The 19,679-nt window shown below is 36.9% G+C and overlaps 1 protein-coding gene across 2 annotated transcripts in view; it reads right to left on the bottom strand.

Annotated features, from left to right (window-relative positions):
- CA5A (carbonic anhydrase 5A) overlaps positions 1–18,195 on the bottom strand; it is a 62,886-nt gene extending 44,691 nt beyond the window's left edge. For both annotated transcript variants that reach the window (XM_074201538.1, XM_074201543.1), the window contains exons 1-2: positions 17,961–18,195; positions 8,416–8,613 (exon numbers count right to left, since the gene is read on the bottom strand). In XM_074201538.1, the coding sequence (XP_074057639.1) occupies positions 8,416–8,613; positions 17,961–18,117 (355 nt within the window). In that variant the 5' untranslated portion in view covers positions 18,118–18,195. The remainder of the gene's footprint in view (positions 1–8,415; positions 8,614–17,960) is intronic.
- Between the last annotated feature and the right edge of the window lie 1,484 nt (positions 18,196–19,679).

Raw genomic sequence — 19,679 nt, 5'->3', positions numbered from 1 at the left:
ATAAATGACATTTATATAGCGATTGAATGTTCCCAAAGCACCTTGCAAACATGATCTCATTTGACCCTTTCAACAGCATTGCCAAAATGCCAGTGCTCTGGTACATATGAGATCTCTATCTCCATTTGAACTGACATTGGAGAATTTCCTTCTTAGTTCTCTGAGGAAAACAAGCTGACGTGAATTCTAAAACAAAATATGTATTCAATAAATACACATCATAGATAACCACATTGTCCTTGGGATTTGAAGAAGATATCATTTGCCCATTATCAGTATGATTAAAAAGCTTTGAATGGCTATTAGAATCAATGGTCTAGAACTGTCAAAGTTAAGTGACTTGGACAAATCCACAAAGCTGATAAAGGAAACCTGGGTCTTTTGACTTCAAATTTAGAACAAATTACCCTTCTCCAAGCTGCCTTTCCCAAAGGGAGGTAGATTTGTGGTGAACCATGCATACTGCAGGGCCAAAACTCCTTCATGACCAGGAAGTCCATAGCTAATTACTCTGTCAAGGATCAAGAGTATAGTCTGGATATTTGCAACAGAGCAGAGCAAACTGGCTCATGTGGATTTCGAACCCATGACCTTGGATCTCTTTAGGACACGTGGGCCAATGTTTCCCTCCCTGAAGAAACAGAATACTAGCATTTGGAATCAAACCCCAATCTTACCCATCACTCCCCGGGCTCTATTTGGAACTTTGGGTTCTTGGACCAAAGTAGATTTTTGTTTGGTTTGGTTTGGTTTTCTTGATTAGGGACCTCAAACTTCTGCAGAGCACAGAGGACCCCACTTACTAGAATTCAGCACATGGCTCTTGGAACATAGTTGTTCCCTGATGTTTAGGGGAATGAAATTCTTAGGGGACTTCAACTATTAATGGAGGCGGTGTGAGTCCAAATGTTCTGCCAGGACCTGAGCATAATGACTCAACCAGAGACATTCAAATCATAATGGCAGAAGCAGCAGTGGAAGGAGACCTAGATGAATACATTTGGCTAATTACCTTGGACAGGTCTACTTCTCTTGGCACATGAAGGGTCTTAAAAAAGTAAATGAGAAGCACATGGATGTATTGCCCCTCATCTCGCCTTTCTTTTGATTTGAAAAAGGGATAATGGTCACCACCCCAAAAATAACTGTTTATGCAAGCCAGGAACTACAGAGGAAAAGACACATTGACCTAAATCTCTAATGGGGTATGATGTCAATGGAGATACTCAGAGGGAGTTCACAATCAACACTGATCAAAAGCCACAAGTAGAAATAATAGGTCTGCCAAGCTGTTGGTTAGGGATTTCCCTAGGTAAATTTCTAAAATATAGAAAGAGAAAGTTGCTCATTCATTCAACAAACATTTATTAAGCCTTCTATATGACTCAGTGGAGAGGAAGCCAGAAAAGTCCAGGCTTAAGTCCTAGTACTGTGACTTATAATAATTATATTTTTGTTCAGTTGTTTCCAACTCCAAGATCTCATTTGAAATTTTCTTAGCAAAGATATGGGAGTGGTTTGCCATTTCTTTCTCCACTTCTTTTGACTGATGAGGAAGTTGAGGCAAACAGGGTAAAGTGACTTGCACAATGTTGCTCAGCTAGTAAGTGTCCAAGGTTGAATTTGAACTCAGGTCTTCCATTCTCCAGGTTTCACTGTATTCATTGTGCCACCTAGCTGCCTGACAATAATATTCAAGAAGTGATATAATTGAAGAAACAAGCATTTATTTGTCAAACACATACTATGTACCAGACACTGTATTAAGTACTAAGGAAACTGAGGCTGACTTGCCCAGGGTTACTCATCTAGAAAGTATCTGAGACTGAATTTGAACAGAAGTCTCTTCTGATGCTGAGTTCAGTGCTCTATCCACCGAGTTGCTGGCTACGATCAGCTGATGCCAATCAAAAGGCATTGTCTTGCTTTTATATTCTCTTTGCTCCTTATTGCTACTTCTACACTCTGGTGCTGTCACTTAGGAACCTCTTTTTGAAGGTAGACTTTCTCCAAATTTACTAGTCAATATACATTCCCATGGCCATTATCCTCCCACCTTCTAGGGATTTTGCTCACTTTCCCAATTGTTCCATGGCTTGCTCAATCTCCTTATTATACTTTCTGCTTCCATTCTTTTTTTTAGTTTAGTTTTTTTTTTTTTACAAGGCAATGGGCTTAAGTGGCTTGCCCAAAGCCTCACAGCTAGGTAATTATTAAGTGTCTGAGGTTGGATTTGAACTCAGTTACTCCTGACTCCAGGACTGGTGCTCTATCCACTGCCCCACCTTGCCGCCCCTCTGCTTCTATTCTTGAGGATTCCAATATGTCTGCTGATGTTCCCTCAAATACTCTAATTTTTTTCAGTTCCTGAATCGAGTCCACTCCTACGATCTATTCCTTACAAATCAACTGCACACAGGTGCTCATACCGTGGACTTTATGGTCACCCTCAAAACTCTATTTCTAAGCTGGAGAGAGCATTGAAATTCCTCTATTTAGGATTTGTGATGGAAAATACCATCCACAACCAGAGAATGAACTATAGAGTCTGAATGCAGAACAAAGCATATTATTTTCCATTTAAAAAATTTGTTCTATGGTTTATGCTTTTACTCTCTTCTCATGGATTTTTCCCCTTTTGTTCTGATTCTTCCTTTACAACATGACTATTAAGGAAATATGTTTCACATAGATAAACATGCATAATCTATATCAGATTACTCACTGTCAAAGGAAAGAGGAGGGAAGGGAGGGAGAGAAAAAATGTGAAACTCAAAATCATTTTTAAAAAGAATGTTGAAAATTACTTTTGCATATAGTTGGAAAAATAAATAAATTTACAAAAAATAGAATTTTTTGTGATTATTTCTTTCTCTATTTTTGTAAGGCAATAAATGGGGTTGAGTGACTTGCCTAAGGTCACACAGCTAGGAAAATATGTGTCTGAGGCTGGGTTTGAACTTGAGTCCTCCTGACTCCAGGGCCAGTGTTCTACCCACTGTGCCACCTAGCTACTCCTTTTTTGTGATCATTCCATTTTTCCTTATGCCTTATTCTTCCTTTTTTGAAATTTATTTAAGGCAATGAGGTTAAGTGACTCGACCAAGGTCACACAACTAGGCAATTATTGAGTGTATCTAAGGCCAAATTTGAACTCAAGTCCTCCTGACTCCAGGGCACTCTATCCACTGTGCCACCAGCTGCCCTGCCTTACTCTTCCTGATCCTCTTCTCTGTCCTCATGCTCTCCAGTCCTTCCCTGTCTCAGCCAAGGCCATCTTCCCTGCTAGGGGTACACTTTCTTCTCTTTCCAAACTCAGTCCCCTTGAGGAATAAGTTTTATAAGATTGTCTCTTTGAAAAATCTCTCCCCTCCTAAAACTCTCTCTCGTAACAAAAAAAATTAGTTATTTCTTTAGTTTTATCTTTCTGCCAAAGTATACCATCTTTGAACTAGAAAGAATTGAACAAAAATAACAGTAAGCATTCCTAAGATTATAAAAGAGAGTCTAATTGACCTTGATAAGCTCAAAGCTTCCAAGGACTGTAGCATCCTTTTCTAGTTTCCATTTGTTATTGTCTCTTCCATTAGAACATAAGGGCAAAGATTGTCTCTCTTTCTGTGTGTTTCTCAAACCCTTAGCATAGTGCCTGGCTCATAGAAAGTAGTTAATAAATACTTGTATGTCTGACTTAACTATATCTCAGGTCACTGAAAGAATCATTGTGTAAGATTGTTTAATCATGGTCAGTCATCTTTGAAATATAATGGAAAAGATGAAAAGTGTCACAAGATGCCAGAAAGATGAAAAAGAGAGTTTTGTCTTGAAGTTCCAACTTGGAGAGCTTTAATTTGATCCCTAGCAAAATTCCAAGAAGCATTATTAAAAGAAAAGCTATTGAAGAGTTAGAAACAGAAAATCAAATACCTTTACTAATATAAATGAAAATATCAAAAGCAATTGAACCATGATTAATTATAGCGGCCTCCCTTGACTCAGAGATTAGATGATAAAAACACTTCCCCCCCCCTCATTAGGGCAGTTTATAGACAAGTTTTAGGACAACTAGGAGGCACCATTGTGGATAGAGTGCCAGGCCTGGAGAGAGGAAGACTTATCTTCATGGGTTCAAATCTGACCTCAGACACTTATTAGATGTGACCCTGGGCAAGTCACTTCATCCTGTTTCCCTTAGTTTCCACATCTGTCAAATGAGCTGGTGAAGGAAACAGCAAATTACTTCAGAATTTTTACCAAGAAAACCACAAATGGGACCATGCAGAATTGGACATGACTGCACAACAACCTAGACAAGTAGCATTGCATAAGATGTCAAATATAGTCACTATGTTGACTAGTTTTGCTTAACTGTCCCCCCCCCCCATATTTCAAGAAGGATTCAATGGCAAAAATAAGAAGATATATTCAGAAAGTAACTATATTTTAGAAAGCATCAATAAAACTTTTTTAAACCCCACCCAGTTCATAGTTTCCTAACCTATGGTTGGCAAAGCAAGCAACAGCATTTGCCTGGATTTTAGCAAATATTTGATAAAACTTTTCTTATTCTTGTGAACAAAATGGAGAGATGTGGATGAGGCAATAGTACAGTTAGGCTATTGCTGAGGAGGTTGGATATCAGTACAACCATTTTGAAAAGTAACTTGGAATTACGTAAAGTATCTAAAATGTTCAAACCCTAATCCACTACTAAGCTTATACTCCAAGGGAACCACTTGATAAGAGTCACTCTATGCATCAAAATATTTATAGCAGCACTTGTTTCGATAGTAAAGAATCAAAAACAAAATAGATACCTATCAATTGGTAAATGTTTGGGGAAAAATATAAGAAATGACAACTATGATGAATAAATGAAATAGGGTAGATCTATATGTGGAGTAAATTAAGCAAGGAAAAACAACATACACATTGACTACAATAATTTGAGTGGAAAGGACAATCCCCTCTTTCCCCCAAAATAAAAAAATGAGTATTGTAAAATTGCAAAGTATGATTACAAATAAGAGATGTGAAAAGATGCCCCCAACCTACTTTATTAAGACCCACATGTATGATATATTACTTTTGTAAAGGATTGGTCAGTTTGACTTATTTTTTCCTCTTCTTTTATATCTTTAAAAATATTTTTTTGTTATATGAGATGACTCTCTGAGAAGGGAAGAGGGAAGGATACTGTGGAAATTTTTGGTGATTAAATAAAAAAGGAAAACAGAAGATCAATTTAAAAAGAGAATATTTTTTAAAAGAAGTAATTGAATGGCTTGATTCATACTATAATCATTAATGGCTGAAGGTCAATTTGGAAGGAAAACACTGGTTGGTTGCTCCAGGAATATATTTTGTCCTGGGCTGGTTAATGTATCAACCAACTGGATAAAGGCACAAATAATACGCTTAGCATATTTGCAAATGACACAAAGGTAGGTGGAATGGCTATTATCTAGTGGAAATAGCATTGGACTTGGAGACAGGAAAAACCTAGGCTTGAATTCTGCCTACAGATGAGATCATGTATATCAAGTGCTTTATAAACCAGAAAGTGCTTTTAAAATACCAGCTCTGATTATTACCATGATATGACCAAGTATGACCAAAAGAGGTCTTAACAACATTCAATTTTGGTTTGTGGTAGTTGTCCTTTCGGTTTAAAGAGATCTTGACAAGTTAGTCTAAGAAGATACATTTAAATAGAAATGTAAAATTTTCTGCTTGGATTAAAAAAAATCAACTTCACAGGTTCAAGGTAGGATACAAAGAAATTCATCTGGAAAAGATCTGGGGTTTTAGTGGGCTCTAAGCTTAATATGAGTCAATCTTTTTATGGGGTATGGCAGTCAAAATAATTAAGATGGTCTTGGACTGCATTGAGAGGAACTGTGTCCAGAAGGAGGACTAAAGCAGTGCTGCCACACTCTACCCCCAAATTCTATTGTATAGACCCTGCCCCAAAGGATTTACAATCTAGTAAAAAGGATCACTCAATCAATCAACAAACATTTATTAAGTGCTTTCTATGTGCCAGACACAGTGTTAAGCACAAGATTAAATCTCTACATAGATAAATAGAATTTAAATTGGAATATAAGAGCATGAGAGGAATGGAAAATTCTGTAAGATGAAGAAGAGATTATTAAATAAGGGAGGGAACTCAGAACTGTTAAACCTTAGAAATGTCACTCACTGGTATTTGCTTTGTCTATAAAAGAAAATTGAAACCTTGATGCAAATAAAAAGAATGATAAAAACAAGTTTGATATCTATGTAATTGCAATGAACAATCTTGTCTCTTTGAAGAGATTAGTAAATATACTTCCCTTCATTGAAGAGGTGGGAGACTATATGTGAAAATAGATGCCCATATTGCCTTAGTTATTCAGTGTTTTTCTTTTTTTTTAAAGAGGTAACTAGGTGGTGCAGTGGGTAGAGCACCAACCCCAGAGTCAGAAGGACCTGAATTCAAATCTAGTCTCAGACACTTAATAATTGCCTGACTGTGTGACCTTGCAAAAAATAAAAATTAAAAATAAATAAATGAGAACTATGACCTGTGAAGTATCTTTTCACTTTGAATCCATGACATATGACAATGATATTCTCAAACTTACCTATAGCATCATATTCCATACATAGAACTACCTCTCCAGTGATTCTTCTGACTTTTATTCTTCAGCTTGAATTCAGCTTGAATGACTAACTAACTCCTGGGATTGGACCCAAAGCTAGGAATCCTCTAGATCAGTGATCTCTAAAGCTAAGGGAATGGCTGATTCCAAAAGGATTGTGGTCTAAACCCAAGAGGTATGTGATCAACTAATTGGAAGACAAGAAAATGCATTACATCCAAGGGTGTGATGAACCCATAGAGTCAGTTGTCAAAATTTCTGTGGATTTTAATTTAGTATTTATACCTTAGAAATTGATACAGATTAGAGCTTGATTTGTTTTGTTTTGTTGATTTCTAGACTTAAGAATGTAATTTCTAGACTTAAGAATGTAATGAAGAAAACATTAATAAGGAAATTAAACTTAAAAAATGTATCTCAATGGGTTGTTAAAAATTTACTAGCCCACTGGGCTAGATCCCATTTCATCCTTCCCTTTAATAGCCAATGATGAACTCATCTCCAAAAACAATCCTTATTAAACATATCACTCTATACTCTCCTACTCTGCTTCCTTTTTCCACTCTATAAACTACTAACCTCCCTTATCTAAACTTGGGTTTCTCCTCAGGACAATTATAGCTTAATTGTTTTGTTTTTGTGAGGCAATGAGATTAAGTGACTTGCCCAAGGTCATTTTTTGATATGGTGGGACAGTGTGAATGACAAAGGATGAGCAGTCAAGAATGGGTTATGATTTTCATCACAAATCTGATTATATTACCTTTCTCCACAATCCCTCCTTTCTTCCCACTCTTGAGGGCACCAGAATATTTCCAATCACAGGTTCACTATCTCTGCATCATCTACCATTCTTGACTTTCAGTCATCCTACCTATTCAATCAGGTGTCAAGTCTTATCGTTTCCATTTCCTTAACAACTCAAAACTGTCTCCTTCTCTATATTCACAGTTAACCACCATAGTACAGGTCCTCATCTCTATCCATCTGGAAAGACAACAGCAGTAGTTTCCTACTTAGTCTACCTCCCTGAAGTCTTTCTCACTCCAATCCAGTGCCAAATAGATTTTTCTTAAATATATGTCTGACAAAGTCATTCCCCTCAATAAACTTTAGAGATACTAAGGTCAATTATTCTTTATCCCATCCTTCTAAAATACCTATTTTTGTGTAAATCTTATGATATACCTAATTAGTAATATGGTCACAGATATTAATAAATAAGTAAATATATTTGTTACTAAGTTAATTTACTAATGTCCAACTTTTCATGACAAAAATCCTGGTGTAGTTTGCTATTTCCTTCTCCAGATGAGTAAACAGTCAAATGGGTTAATTGATAGGTCACATAATTAATAAATTTTTGAGGTCAGATTTGAACTTCTGAAGTTGTGTTTTTCTGATTCCAAGTCTAACATCATCCACCGTACCACCTAGCTTCTCTGTATATGTATTTATATATACCCAAAATATACCCAAAATGCTCAAAATGTTTTTACTGATCAGATGGTGTTTGATCAGAAAAGTTTGAAGATTACTGCCCAAGATACATGACAACTTAGACCAAAGCCAAGGCTCCTCTTTATTAGAAGATGCTCTTCAGACCTCTTAGCATCTCCAAGTATAGCACTTCAATCTCAGAGTTTCTTCCCAATCTCCTGCCATCTACAAATCAGGAAGAACATAAAGAAACAAAGAGGAGTAGACCTGGAAGGAAAACTGGGTACTGTTGATTAAGGTCATTAATTAGATGCAAGTTGCTAATTACCTGATCCATTGGTAGAGTCATCAAATTCAACTTGGAACAAGTATCCTGTGTTCCATACATGAAGACAACATGATGGGTCATAGTTGATTTTCAAGGGTTTCAAGTGAGGATCATAGACACTGTCTCTCCACTGGATATTGATAGGAGATTGCTGAGTGCCTCCTGGTACAGATATGGGACTTGTCCAAAGTGGATGTACTATAATTCAGAAAAAAGTAGACTATGTTGATGAAGCAATTCTGCCAACCCCCCCCCCCAACCCTGCCTGAAGCATTAGAATATTGGGCAAACCAAGTTGCTATTTGAATTTTGATTCTGTAAAATAAAAACAGAAATTGGACAGTAAACTTGCCTTGAGAAATATTTGTTAGATTTTCATTGTGACCATTTATACCTTGCAAAATAGCAAACACTACAAATCAGGGCTTGGTTTTTTGTTATGTTGATTTGTAGATTTAGAAAATAATAGAGTGCAGATTAAACTTAAAAGTGGGTCAAGTTTACATAGTTGTTTTAGAGATCCAGTGGTTAAACATTGAACAGCACCACCCACTCTCTGCTCCCTGAGTGCCCCTTACACATCTTCATAACTTCAAATTTGACCTCAAAGATTAAATGTGGACCCTGGTAAGTTAGTTAACACCATTTGCCTCAGTTTCCTCATCTGGAGAAGGAAATGGCAAACCACTCCAGGATCTCTGTCATGAAAAATTGGACATGACTAAATAACTAAATAATAACATAGAGTCAAGATTTCAGTTCAAATCCTGCTTCTGGCGCCTACTAGCTGTGGGATAGGGGGCAAATTTCTTAATTTCTTTAGGTCTGTTTCTCCATTTAAAAATGGGGATAGCCTAGCAATACCTGCCTCTCACAATGACTGTGAAGCTCAAGTATAATATTACATAGATAAATAAATAGATAGGTAGATAGATAGATAGATAGATAGATAGATAGATAGATAGATAGATAGATAGGTGAAGGATAGACATAGATGGATGATGGATACATAGACAGATTGAGAGATAGTTGAATAGGTAGATGACTGGCTGACTGGAAGAAAGATAGGTAGGTAGATAATAGATAGATGGATAGATAATAGATGCTTGGATGAATAGATGATGGATGAAAGGATGGATGGATGGATGGATAGATAGATACATATGTACATATATATATATATATACATACATACATAAATATATATATTATATATAAACATGTTTTCCCAACTTTCAGGGGTTTTATATAACTTCATTAGTTCAATAAAATTAAGAGAAATAGTACCCATTATATACTGTGTGCTAAGGAATACAAAAAAAAAATAATTGCCAAGTCCTTGTTCTCCAAGAGCCTATATTTTCTACTAAGATACTACATATAATGAGAGAAGCAAATACAAGGTAAAAATGAAGTTATATGAAAACAACCTCAAAAAGAAAAGTGTTGGGGGTATCAAGAGATGATGCCTCTCTTAGAAGATGGTGCCTGAGATAGAGTTTGAAGGAAAGTTGGGAGCTTAGAAGTAGGAAACCTGGGGAAACCTTGGGATACCTTTGCAAAGCCATGGAAGTGAGAGATGAGGGTCATCTATGGAGAAGAGGAAGAGGGAAGGGACTAACTGGTCTTGCCTAGAGAAGTATTTGGAGGGGAAGGATACCAAATGAGAAATAGGTATCCCTAAAGCACAGTTCTGAAGCTTCTGAGGTGGCCTTTTTCCTCTAAGGTTAAAAAATACAAATTCCTTTGTTTGACTTTTTCAAAGCTTTCATGCAGTGACTCCAGTCTGCTTCACACATTCTACAATTTCGTCAAAATGAGTTTACTTGCTGTTCTTCATTTCTGACTTTCTATCTCTTGTCTCAAAGACTTTGCAGAAGCTGATAAACCTGCCCCCACCACCCACTCCATACATACACACCCCATCCCTGAAATGCACTCTAGCCTTGCCTCTGTATCAGAATCTTTTTTTTTTTTACAAAACTCAGCTATAAGGTCTGATCCCCTAGTTGCTAACAACCTCCCCTCCCCCAAATTACTTTGCACAAGCTTTGTGCATGTAAATATTCATATACATATTTATATGTTCATACATATATGGGAGAAAGAAATGAGACTGAGCATTTATTAAATACCTATTATCTACCAGACAATCTGCTTAGTGCTTTACAAATAGTTTTTCATCTGAGTTTCAAATGCAACCATGCAAGGTGGATGCTATTTTTGTTCCCATTTTACAGTGAGAAAACTGAGGCAACCAGTGATTAAGCAATGTATGTGTAAAGTTTGTATTTCTTTTTCTGTGTACATGTTGTTTCCTTCTAATAGAAGATAAACTCCCCAGTTTACTTTCTCTATATCATCGATCCTTAGCACACTGGTAAGTCCTTAATAAGTGGTGTATGGATGAATAAATGAAACAAGACTAGAAAGACATTTTAACTTAAAATGAGAACTTATTGCCTTCTCCCTGTGGTTTTCACTTAAAAATTATTTTATCTATTTGCTAAACTTTTTACTTGTCATCCATTGTTAAAATCTCAGGCATAATTTTGGTTTATTTTGCTGTTAATTTCACAGATCATAATGAGTGGACTTTCCTGGTGCCTGATATCCCTGAATCATATCAGATCCAAGATGACGAAGTACATGGCTACCACTATTGCTTATTGGCAAAGAACCGAAAAGTATCCTTGTCATTCTTTTGTGAAGTCAATTAAAGGTAGTGAGCATAGGTTAGTGATACTAGGGAAGACTCTTATTGTATAGAAAATAAGAGGTTAAGACTTAAGCTTATGGAACTTTTTTTGTTTATTTTGTTTTTATTAATCTAATCTTACTTTATTTTGATAAACTTTAATTTATTATTAGTATTATCACAATAATTTTGTTGTAAAAGTAAACATACCCCCCCAGAAGATGAGAAACCTCAAGAATAGAGAGAGAGAGAGAGAGAGAGAGAGAGAGAGAGAGAGAGAGAGAGAGAGGTACTTCAGTCTGTGTTCAGATTCCAATGACTCTGTCTCTGGGGTGAGTTTCTTTCTTTATCCTAAGTCCACCAGAGAAGTTGCTTCAATATTTTTACCACAGTTGCTATTACTAGCTGTACCTCCACTCTATTCCTCCCCACTCTCATTTATTCTATTCTCTCTCTCTCCTTTCATCCTGGCCCTGTCCAAAAGTGTGTTGTATCTGAGTACCCTCTCCCTCAATCTTCCCTTTCTTCTATCACCTATTCCCCCCTTCTCTCCCCCCATTCCCCCTTATCCTATCCATTTCTTCTCATTTTTCTTAAGTGTGTATGTTATTTCCTCTCTGAGCCATTTCTGATAAGAATGAAGCTTCATTCATTCCCCCTTGCCTTCCCTCTTTCCACTCCATTGAAAAGGCTTTCTCTTGATTCTTATGTGAAATTTCTTAGCTTCTTTTTCATCTCATTTCCCTTCCTCCCAGTACATTCCTTTAAAACCCATTGACTCCATCTTTTTACTATATTATACCAGTATATTCCACTCCTTCCTGTGTTCTCTCTCTCTCTCTCTCTCTCTCTCTATATATATATATATATATATATATATGTATATATATATATATACATATATATATATATGCATATATATATATACACACACATGCTCCTTCTAACAGCTCTTATAAATGAAAAAAGTTCATATGAGTTATCAATATCTTCTTCGCATGCAGGAATACAAACAGTTTAATATCATTAAGTTCCTCATAGTTAATCCTTCTCTTCTACCCCCTCTATGTTCACCAGAGTCCTGTACTTGGAGATCAAATTTTCTGTTCAGCTCTGGTTGTTTCAGTAGGAAAGTTTAAAAGTCCCCTGTTTCATTGAAAATCCATCTTTTTCCCTGAAAAAGGATGGTCAGCTTTGCTGGGTAGATGATTCTCGGTTGTAAACCAAGATCTTTTGCCTTCTGGAATATCATAGTCCAATCCCTACAAGCTCTTAATGTAGATGCTGCCAGATCCTGTGTAATTCTAACTACAGAGCCTTAGTAGTTGAATTGTTTGTTTCAGGCAGCTTTTAGAATTTTCTCTTTGATTTGGGAGTTTTGGAATTTGGCTATAATATTCCTGGAAGTTTTTGGGGGGGGATCTCTTTCAGGAGGTGACCCATGAATTCCCTCAATTTCTATTTTACTCTCTGCTTCTAGGATCTCAGGGCAATTTTGCTGTATTATTTCTTGAAAAATGAAGTCTAGGTTCTTTTCCTGATCGTGGCTTTCAGATAGCCCAGTAATTTTTAAATTATTTCTTCTGGCTCTGTTTTCAAGGTTGGTTGTTTTTCCAATGAGATATTTCACATTTTCTTCTAATTTTTGGCTTTTTTGGGGAAGAGTTTTATTTCTTCTTGATTTCTTGCAAAGTCATCAGCTTCCTTTAGTTTCATTCTTCATTTGAAGGAATTATTTTCTTCAGAGAGCTTTTTAATCTACTTTTCCAGCTGGTCAATTCTGCTTTTTAAGGCTTTCTTCTCATTTGCCTTTTGTTTTTTTTTATTAGGCCTAAACTGGTTTTTTAACATATTTTCTTCAGTATTTTAAAAAATTTCTTCCACCAAGCTGTTGATTTGGTTTTCTTGATTTTTGTGTATTGCACTCATTTCTCCTCCCAATTTTTCCTCCACCTCCCTTAATTGCTTTTCAAAGTCTTTTTTGAGCTCATCCATAGTCTGAACCTATTTTCTATTTATCTTGGAGGTTTTGGATATGGAAGCTTCGATTTTTTCATCATCTAAGTAAATGTTTTGATATTCCATGGGACTAAAGTAATTCTCTATGGTCAGTTTCTTTTTCTGTTGTTTACTCATTTCCTCAGTCCAAGACTAATTCACAGCACTTCCAAGGCTTTGGGTTTTTCCCACCCCACTGGGACCTTTATTCCTCCAAGGTCTCATGCTCTCTTGCTTGTGCTTTGATATGTAGATGACCACGGCACTTTCCTCTGCCCTGGCTATAAGGAAGAGTCCTGCTTGGCTATCTTAATATGGAAGCCCAAACTGCAACCTGGATCTGAATGTGAGCAAACAGCAGAATCCTACCCTGAGGAAAAGCAGAGAAATTTCTGCAGTCTTCCCTGACCCCCTTACTGTCTCTGGACTGTGCTCTGGGGGGGCAGGCTGCTTTCTCCAGATTCTAGCTGCAGATTCTGCAGCTTATGCTCCCTCACTCTATACTCATTCTGGTGTAGCAGAATTCTCTCTCCACCCCTTCAAGCTGTTCCCAAGATGTACTGTAACTGGGGCTTTTTCCAACTCCCATTCCTGGTGAAATACACACCTTTCCCGTGGAACTTCTAAGTTATCTTGGACCAGGAAAATGTATCACTCAGTCTTTCTGTGAGTTCTGCCCCTCTAAATTTTGGCTAGAGTCATAATCTGTAGGCTTTTGGAGCTTGGGGGTGGGGGGAAGGAGTTCCTGGGAAATGCTGCCTTTACACTGCTATCTTGGTTCCACCCCCCAGCTTGTGGAACTTTCAGGAAATGTCTCATTGTCTCTGGCAAAGAAGCTCTTTAGCAGAATAAAATCAATTCAAATATGTTTATTCTAAAATTGTACTCTTTAACTTTTCCAATAAATGAATGGTATGGAGTTAACACTAGGTCCTTGAAGGATTTGCTAGCAATGATTAAGCTCTGACAGGTCCTACCAGGTTGGAAAAGTTTCCAGGACAAGGCCAGTCATTGACTGCTTCCTCTGGGAACCATCCTAGCTAAGTTCAGAGAAGATCATCACCAAGTTGGTAGCTGGGTATGAATCTTTTGACTATAGCAACAATTCACATTCTTTTACTAAAAATGCTCCTAAGGTAATACTTCTACTAGGAGGTGAAGGGAAAACTCCTACAGAATTCCAGATCATTCAATTATAAACCAATGGTTAGGAAGGCAATAGGATTTGATACCAAGAGACAAGACTTGAAATTAGCAGACCTGATGGAGTTCTCTTCCTGTCATCTGCTAAACACTCTAAAGAGAAAGTATGCTCAACTGGAGAAACAGAAAGTGGTGGTACTAAAAAGGGATTCAGGTAGTGAAGGGTAAGGGATGAGACTTGGGTTTTGGAGCTTAGAAGATATAAGACATTGAGAAAGCAGGCACAGAAAACCAAAAAAACCAAACTTTTCCCTCCTTTACAATTTTCTCTGGGCCATTTTCAATGTGCAGCCTAAAAGTATATTTCTAATAATATCAAAAACTAAAAGATCATAGAGCTGGAAGGGATTTTGGAAGCCATTGAGTTCAATCTCATTTTATAACTAAAGAAACTGAGGCACAGAGAAGTTAATTGATTTGCCTAGGGTTACTTATTGTTGTCATTCAGACATGACCTACTCTTTGTGACCCCATCTGGAGTTTTCTTGGCAAAGATACTGAAGTGCTTTGCCATTTCCTTCTCCAGCTCATTTTACAGATGAGAAAACTGAGGCAAACAGGATTAAGTGTCTTGCCCAGGGTCACACAGCTAATAAGTGTCAAAGACCAGATTTGAACTCATGAAGATGAGTCTTCCTGACTCTAGATCCAGAAATCTATACACTGTGCTACCTGCTTATCCAGGGTTATACAAATAGGAAATATCTAAATCAGGATTTGAACAGATGACTTCTTGGGCTCCATCCACTACAACTGTTACCTCTTAATATCCCTACATTTAAAAAGATTAGCTTGGTTGGACTATGTCTCCATTCTCAAAACAAAATGGAAAACAGAGCTAATTGTTGGGTAAACTGACCTTTAAAGCTAATTAATTAAAGAATTTCCTCAAATTTTAGCTTCAATTATTAGCAGTACTGTAAAAGTGGATAGAATACTGAATTTGCCATCAGGAAAGGACCTGGGTTCACATTCCAGATTTAACTTAAAATTATGACTTAGATCAAATTATTTAGTCTCTCTGAGTCTCAATTTTCCTTATGTGTAAAATGGAGCTAATAGCACATGCAGAGCAAGCCCTTAATAAACTTTCAAGGACTTATCCTTATCCTTATTCTTACTTTGAACAAGGAACTGAAATGGTCTTGCAATAGATATCTTTTTTAATAATCTAGACCAAAAAGTCTTTTCAGCCAGACCAACAAAACATTTTCACTAAGGCAATTTGCATAAAATCATGTAAATTGTGAAAGAAAATTGGAATGATGCCTACACAAAGTTGCAGGAGCTCATGATACTTATTTCTTCCCCAAGATGACTTCTGGTCTTATTGCCAAAATGGTTTCCATTCCTTCCTTCATCTTTCTCTATTGTCCCTTTCTTTAGTCTTAGGGCTTTAGGGAAAGGCAAGGGATATGAAAAGGTCAGCATGAACAAAGGCAGTGGAAAAAATTGGCCAAGGAGGGAAGTTAGAAAGGAAGACTCATAAGACCTCAGGGGAAGCTAGTTTATTAAGTCATTGATAAGAAGAAAGAAGTTAGAGATTGTGAAAGAGAGGAAGTTAGGGGTATACTTAGCTCTGATATTAACTTCTGGATTAGGTGAGGAACTAGATAAGATGTTATAATTAATATAGCAATAAATGGCATAGATTTTACTGGAAGATGTGTCCATCAAGTCGATGAGAAATATTAATTTGCACCAATTCAATTTATTTATGCACAGAAATCCTCTAATGACTGTCATGGGGATGTCTGGGTGACTCAAAGCTATGCCAGTGAAATACAAGTTTGGATATATCTTAACCTGAAAAACTGTCAAGGGACCTGTTCAATTAGGGGAGGAGGGACTCATTACTAAAAGGCTGACATTAGATGATGGGCTTTTTGGCCATGGTGACCCATGAAACATATAGAAAAATCCCCCAACAAAGTGACTCCCTGTTGTGCAGTACCTCCCTTGTGCATCATTCACAAACATCAACAAGGTGATAAACTTGCTAATTTAAGACCTGAGTCCCATTTACATTGTTATTAAGATGTTCAAATTACAAGCTTTCTGTGAGATTCCCATTGTCTACCAAACATGGAATAAACTCCTTTTAAGGTTTTCCAATTTGGATCTAATCTATTTTCCCAAGACTCATTTCATATAATTCCTCTTTATATATATATTCTACCATCCAGCCAAATGGAGCTGGACTCCTGTACGTTCTTGCGTCCATCATTTTGCTTATGCCATCATACAAATCTTCATTGCATTCCTTTGTCCTCTATCATAAACCATTTCTATCAATGGAAAACTATTCCTCATTTTAAGATACAACTTAGGGACTTTCTCCTCCATGAAATTATTCCCGAACCTCCTTACTATACCCCACAGGGAAAGCATTATTTCTTGTCTCAAACATTTCATTATATTTTACTTGGGTTCATCATCCTCAAATCAAAGTTATTTGTGGGCATGTTTTTACCTATCCCCCACCCCAATTGATTATAAGCCTCTTGAGTTTACAGTCCATATTCTATTGATCAAGGCACTATATTTTCTTTTCATCTCTAGCAACCCATGCATTGTATTCATTGAATAGATAATATGCCCATTTTATATGGCATATGGCAGAACCCATAAACCATGCCTAAAGCAGCCATTTATCTCCATCTTTCCAAGTACAAATCAAAGTTACATTTCCTCAACATGATTTCAGTTAGGTAGTGTGATAGCATCATCAGGATGGAAGTAAAACCCTGCCATAGTCGAGATGGTAGCTACTAAGGAGAAAAGAACAGAAGCTTAGGGTCACAAAATAATCCAAAAAGTTGATGCATCTTAGTCTTGCAGATGAAATGATATGATCATAAGGAGTGAGTCAAGAAAATAAAAGATGTGCTTGGGGAAACAAGGAATAGCCTAGGTTAGATAGAGCAGAAGATTCCTATAGAAGAATTGAAAGAAGAATAACCCTAGAAAGATGGATCAGGGCATATTCACGGAAGGCCTAGAGTCATAATGTAATTTCACCTTATGGTTTCATATAATCCTTATAACAACTTTGTATCCTTAATGGTATAAATATTATAGTTCTACGGCAGAGGAAATATTCTTGGAAAAATCTAATCCTACACATTAATAGAAGCATTGTATCCCACATGAGAGAGGTTATAAATGCCCTGGTTGGACACAACTGGAGTATTTCTAGGAATCACATCTTAGGAAGGAAATGGTCAAACATGTTCTAAGGAGCGTAACAAAGATGGCAGGTGGACTGAAGATTAGCAATATAAGAATTAGCCAAAACTCAGGGAAAGGGACTTAAAAGGAATATGACTGCCATCCATGAATATTTGAAGGTTTGTCATTTAGAAGAGATATTACACTTGTCCTGATGGATCCCAGAGCTTAGAACAAAGAATAAATGTTAAAAGCTACAGGGAAGCAAATTTTGGCACAACAGAAGGAAAAAAAATCTGCTTTTAAACCATTAAAATTGTTCCAAAGTGGAATAGGTTGCCTCAGAAAGAAGTAAATTCCCCTTCACTTGAGGTCATTAAGTGGATAGAAGGATGCCATTTGCCAGCACATTGTTGAGAGGATTCTCATGTATACTCACTATACTTCATTCAAGAACAACCATGTATTGACTTACAGGATTTATTCCTATTTCTTAGAATACAGGAACCCCCGGTGCATGCTCTTTCTGGTATCATCTGGTGTTGCCTGGGATTTTCTCTCACCTGCTTGCCAAAAAACAGGGAATTCAAACCTTTGAGGTTGTTGAAAACCAACATATTGGCTCTGGACATCCTGTGTTGATGAACTCTTAAATCTCAATATTTCATAGCACTCCAGTGAACACTTGGGTTTGTATCCAGAATGGTATACTGTTGGATAGATGCTAAATCTCCCTTGAATATTATGTCCAAGCTGGACTGTGCCTCCTATACCACAGAAAGACACACAAATCTCAGAGCCAAATAGTTAATCTTCAAACTATTCCTGTCCTGACCCTTCACCCCAGGCCAATGCTGAATTTTGTTTGAAGATGAAGTGGGACAACTGGGATTGGCTATATAGGACTGATATCTTTGTCCTTTGGTTTTGTCAATATAGGTTAGCTGGCCAACATGATGGGGTGGATTATTCTCAGAAGAGGAGATTTAAGGAAGAATATAAGATAAATGATAGGATATGTAATTCTGGCTCTTAGTGAAATTACACTATAGCTTGAGGAGATAAAATGGTCTAAAACAAGCACAAAAAAGAATGAAAAAATCAATAATTTGACACTCAAATCACTTTTTTTTTGTTTTTAGGCTTTTTGCAAGGCAATGGGGTTAAATGACTTGCCCAAGGCCACACAGCTAGGTCATTATTAAGTGTTTGAGGCTGGATTTGAACTCAGGTACTCCTGACTCCAGGGCCAGTGCTCTATCCACTGCACCGCTTAGCCACCCCAAGAAATTACCTTCTTAACACAGATTCAGACTGAAGCAAAAATCACAGGTTCTAAATTCTGTTTGTGTTCTTCTCCTTTCTCTTCTTTAAATGTCCAAGGCTTCCAACTTTTTTCAGATATCCAAGATAACATAATTTTGGATCCCAAGATGAAAGAGATCTTAGTAGTCATGTAGGCTAATCTCCTTGATTAACAAATAAAGAAACTGAGACCCCCAAAGTCCAAGGTCACACAGGTTTTTAATAGCAGAATTGAAATGTGAACTTTTCTTGTAACTCAAAATTCAACACTCTAAGTTCATCTCACTTTCTACTGTTATTAATCTGCTTCTCTGGCCAAGCTCTTCTACTTCTTTACCTCTATCAAAACTTCTTTTTATGGAAAGATAACTTGTCAGTCATTTTAACCTGAGTGTGAATTTAAATCTAGGTGTTAGCTTTCCCAAAAAGAATATGAATTTTAAGGCATCTCTGAAGCAGGGGAGGAAAGGAATAAAAACTTTTATCTCTGGTTAAGGAAGTTTAAACAGTTCCAATAGATGGGAGAGGTGTTTTGTTTGTGTGTGTGTGTGTGTGTGTGTGTGTGTGTGTGTGTGTGTGTGTGTGTGTGTGTAGGTAGGAAATTTGTTTCCTCTGGAAAGAGAAAAGAGCTTTAGATTTGAAGTCAGAGGACCTGGATTCAAACTGATAGTTATTGTATGTGTTATCATGATCAAGTTACAGCATCTCTCTCTGCACTTCCCTTTCTTCATCTATAAAAGGAGGAGATTGAACTATATGATTTTGGGGGTCCCTTCCAGCTCCAAAGAATACTTGACAATATTTCCAAAGAACTGGTCATTTAAGTTGTGGTCTTAAGAGATTCTGAACTTGGAGTCAGAAAGATTTTAATTCAAATCTTGCCTCAGAC

The sequence above is a fragment of the Macrotis lagotis genome, chromosome 1 (genome assembly GCF_037893015.1).
Source record: "Macrotis lagotis isolate mMagLag1 chromosome 1, bilby.v1.9.chrom.fasta, whole genome shotgun sequence".
NCBI classification, from domain to species: domain Eukaryota; kingdom Metazoa; phylum Chordata; class Mammalia; order Peramelemorphia; family Peramelidae; genus Macrotis; species Macrotis lagotis.
This window is presented reverse-complemented; position numbering and strand designations above follow the sequence as displayed.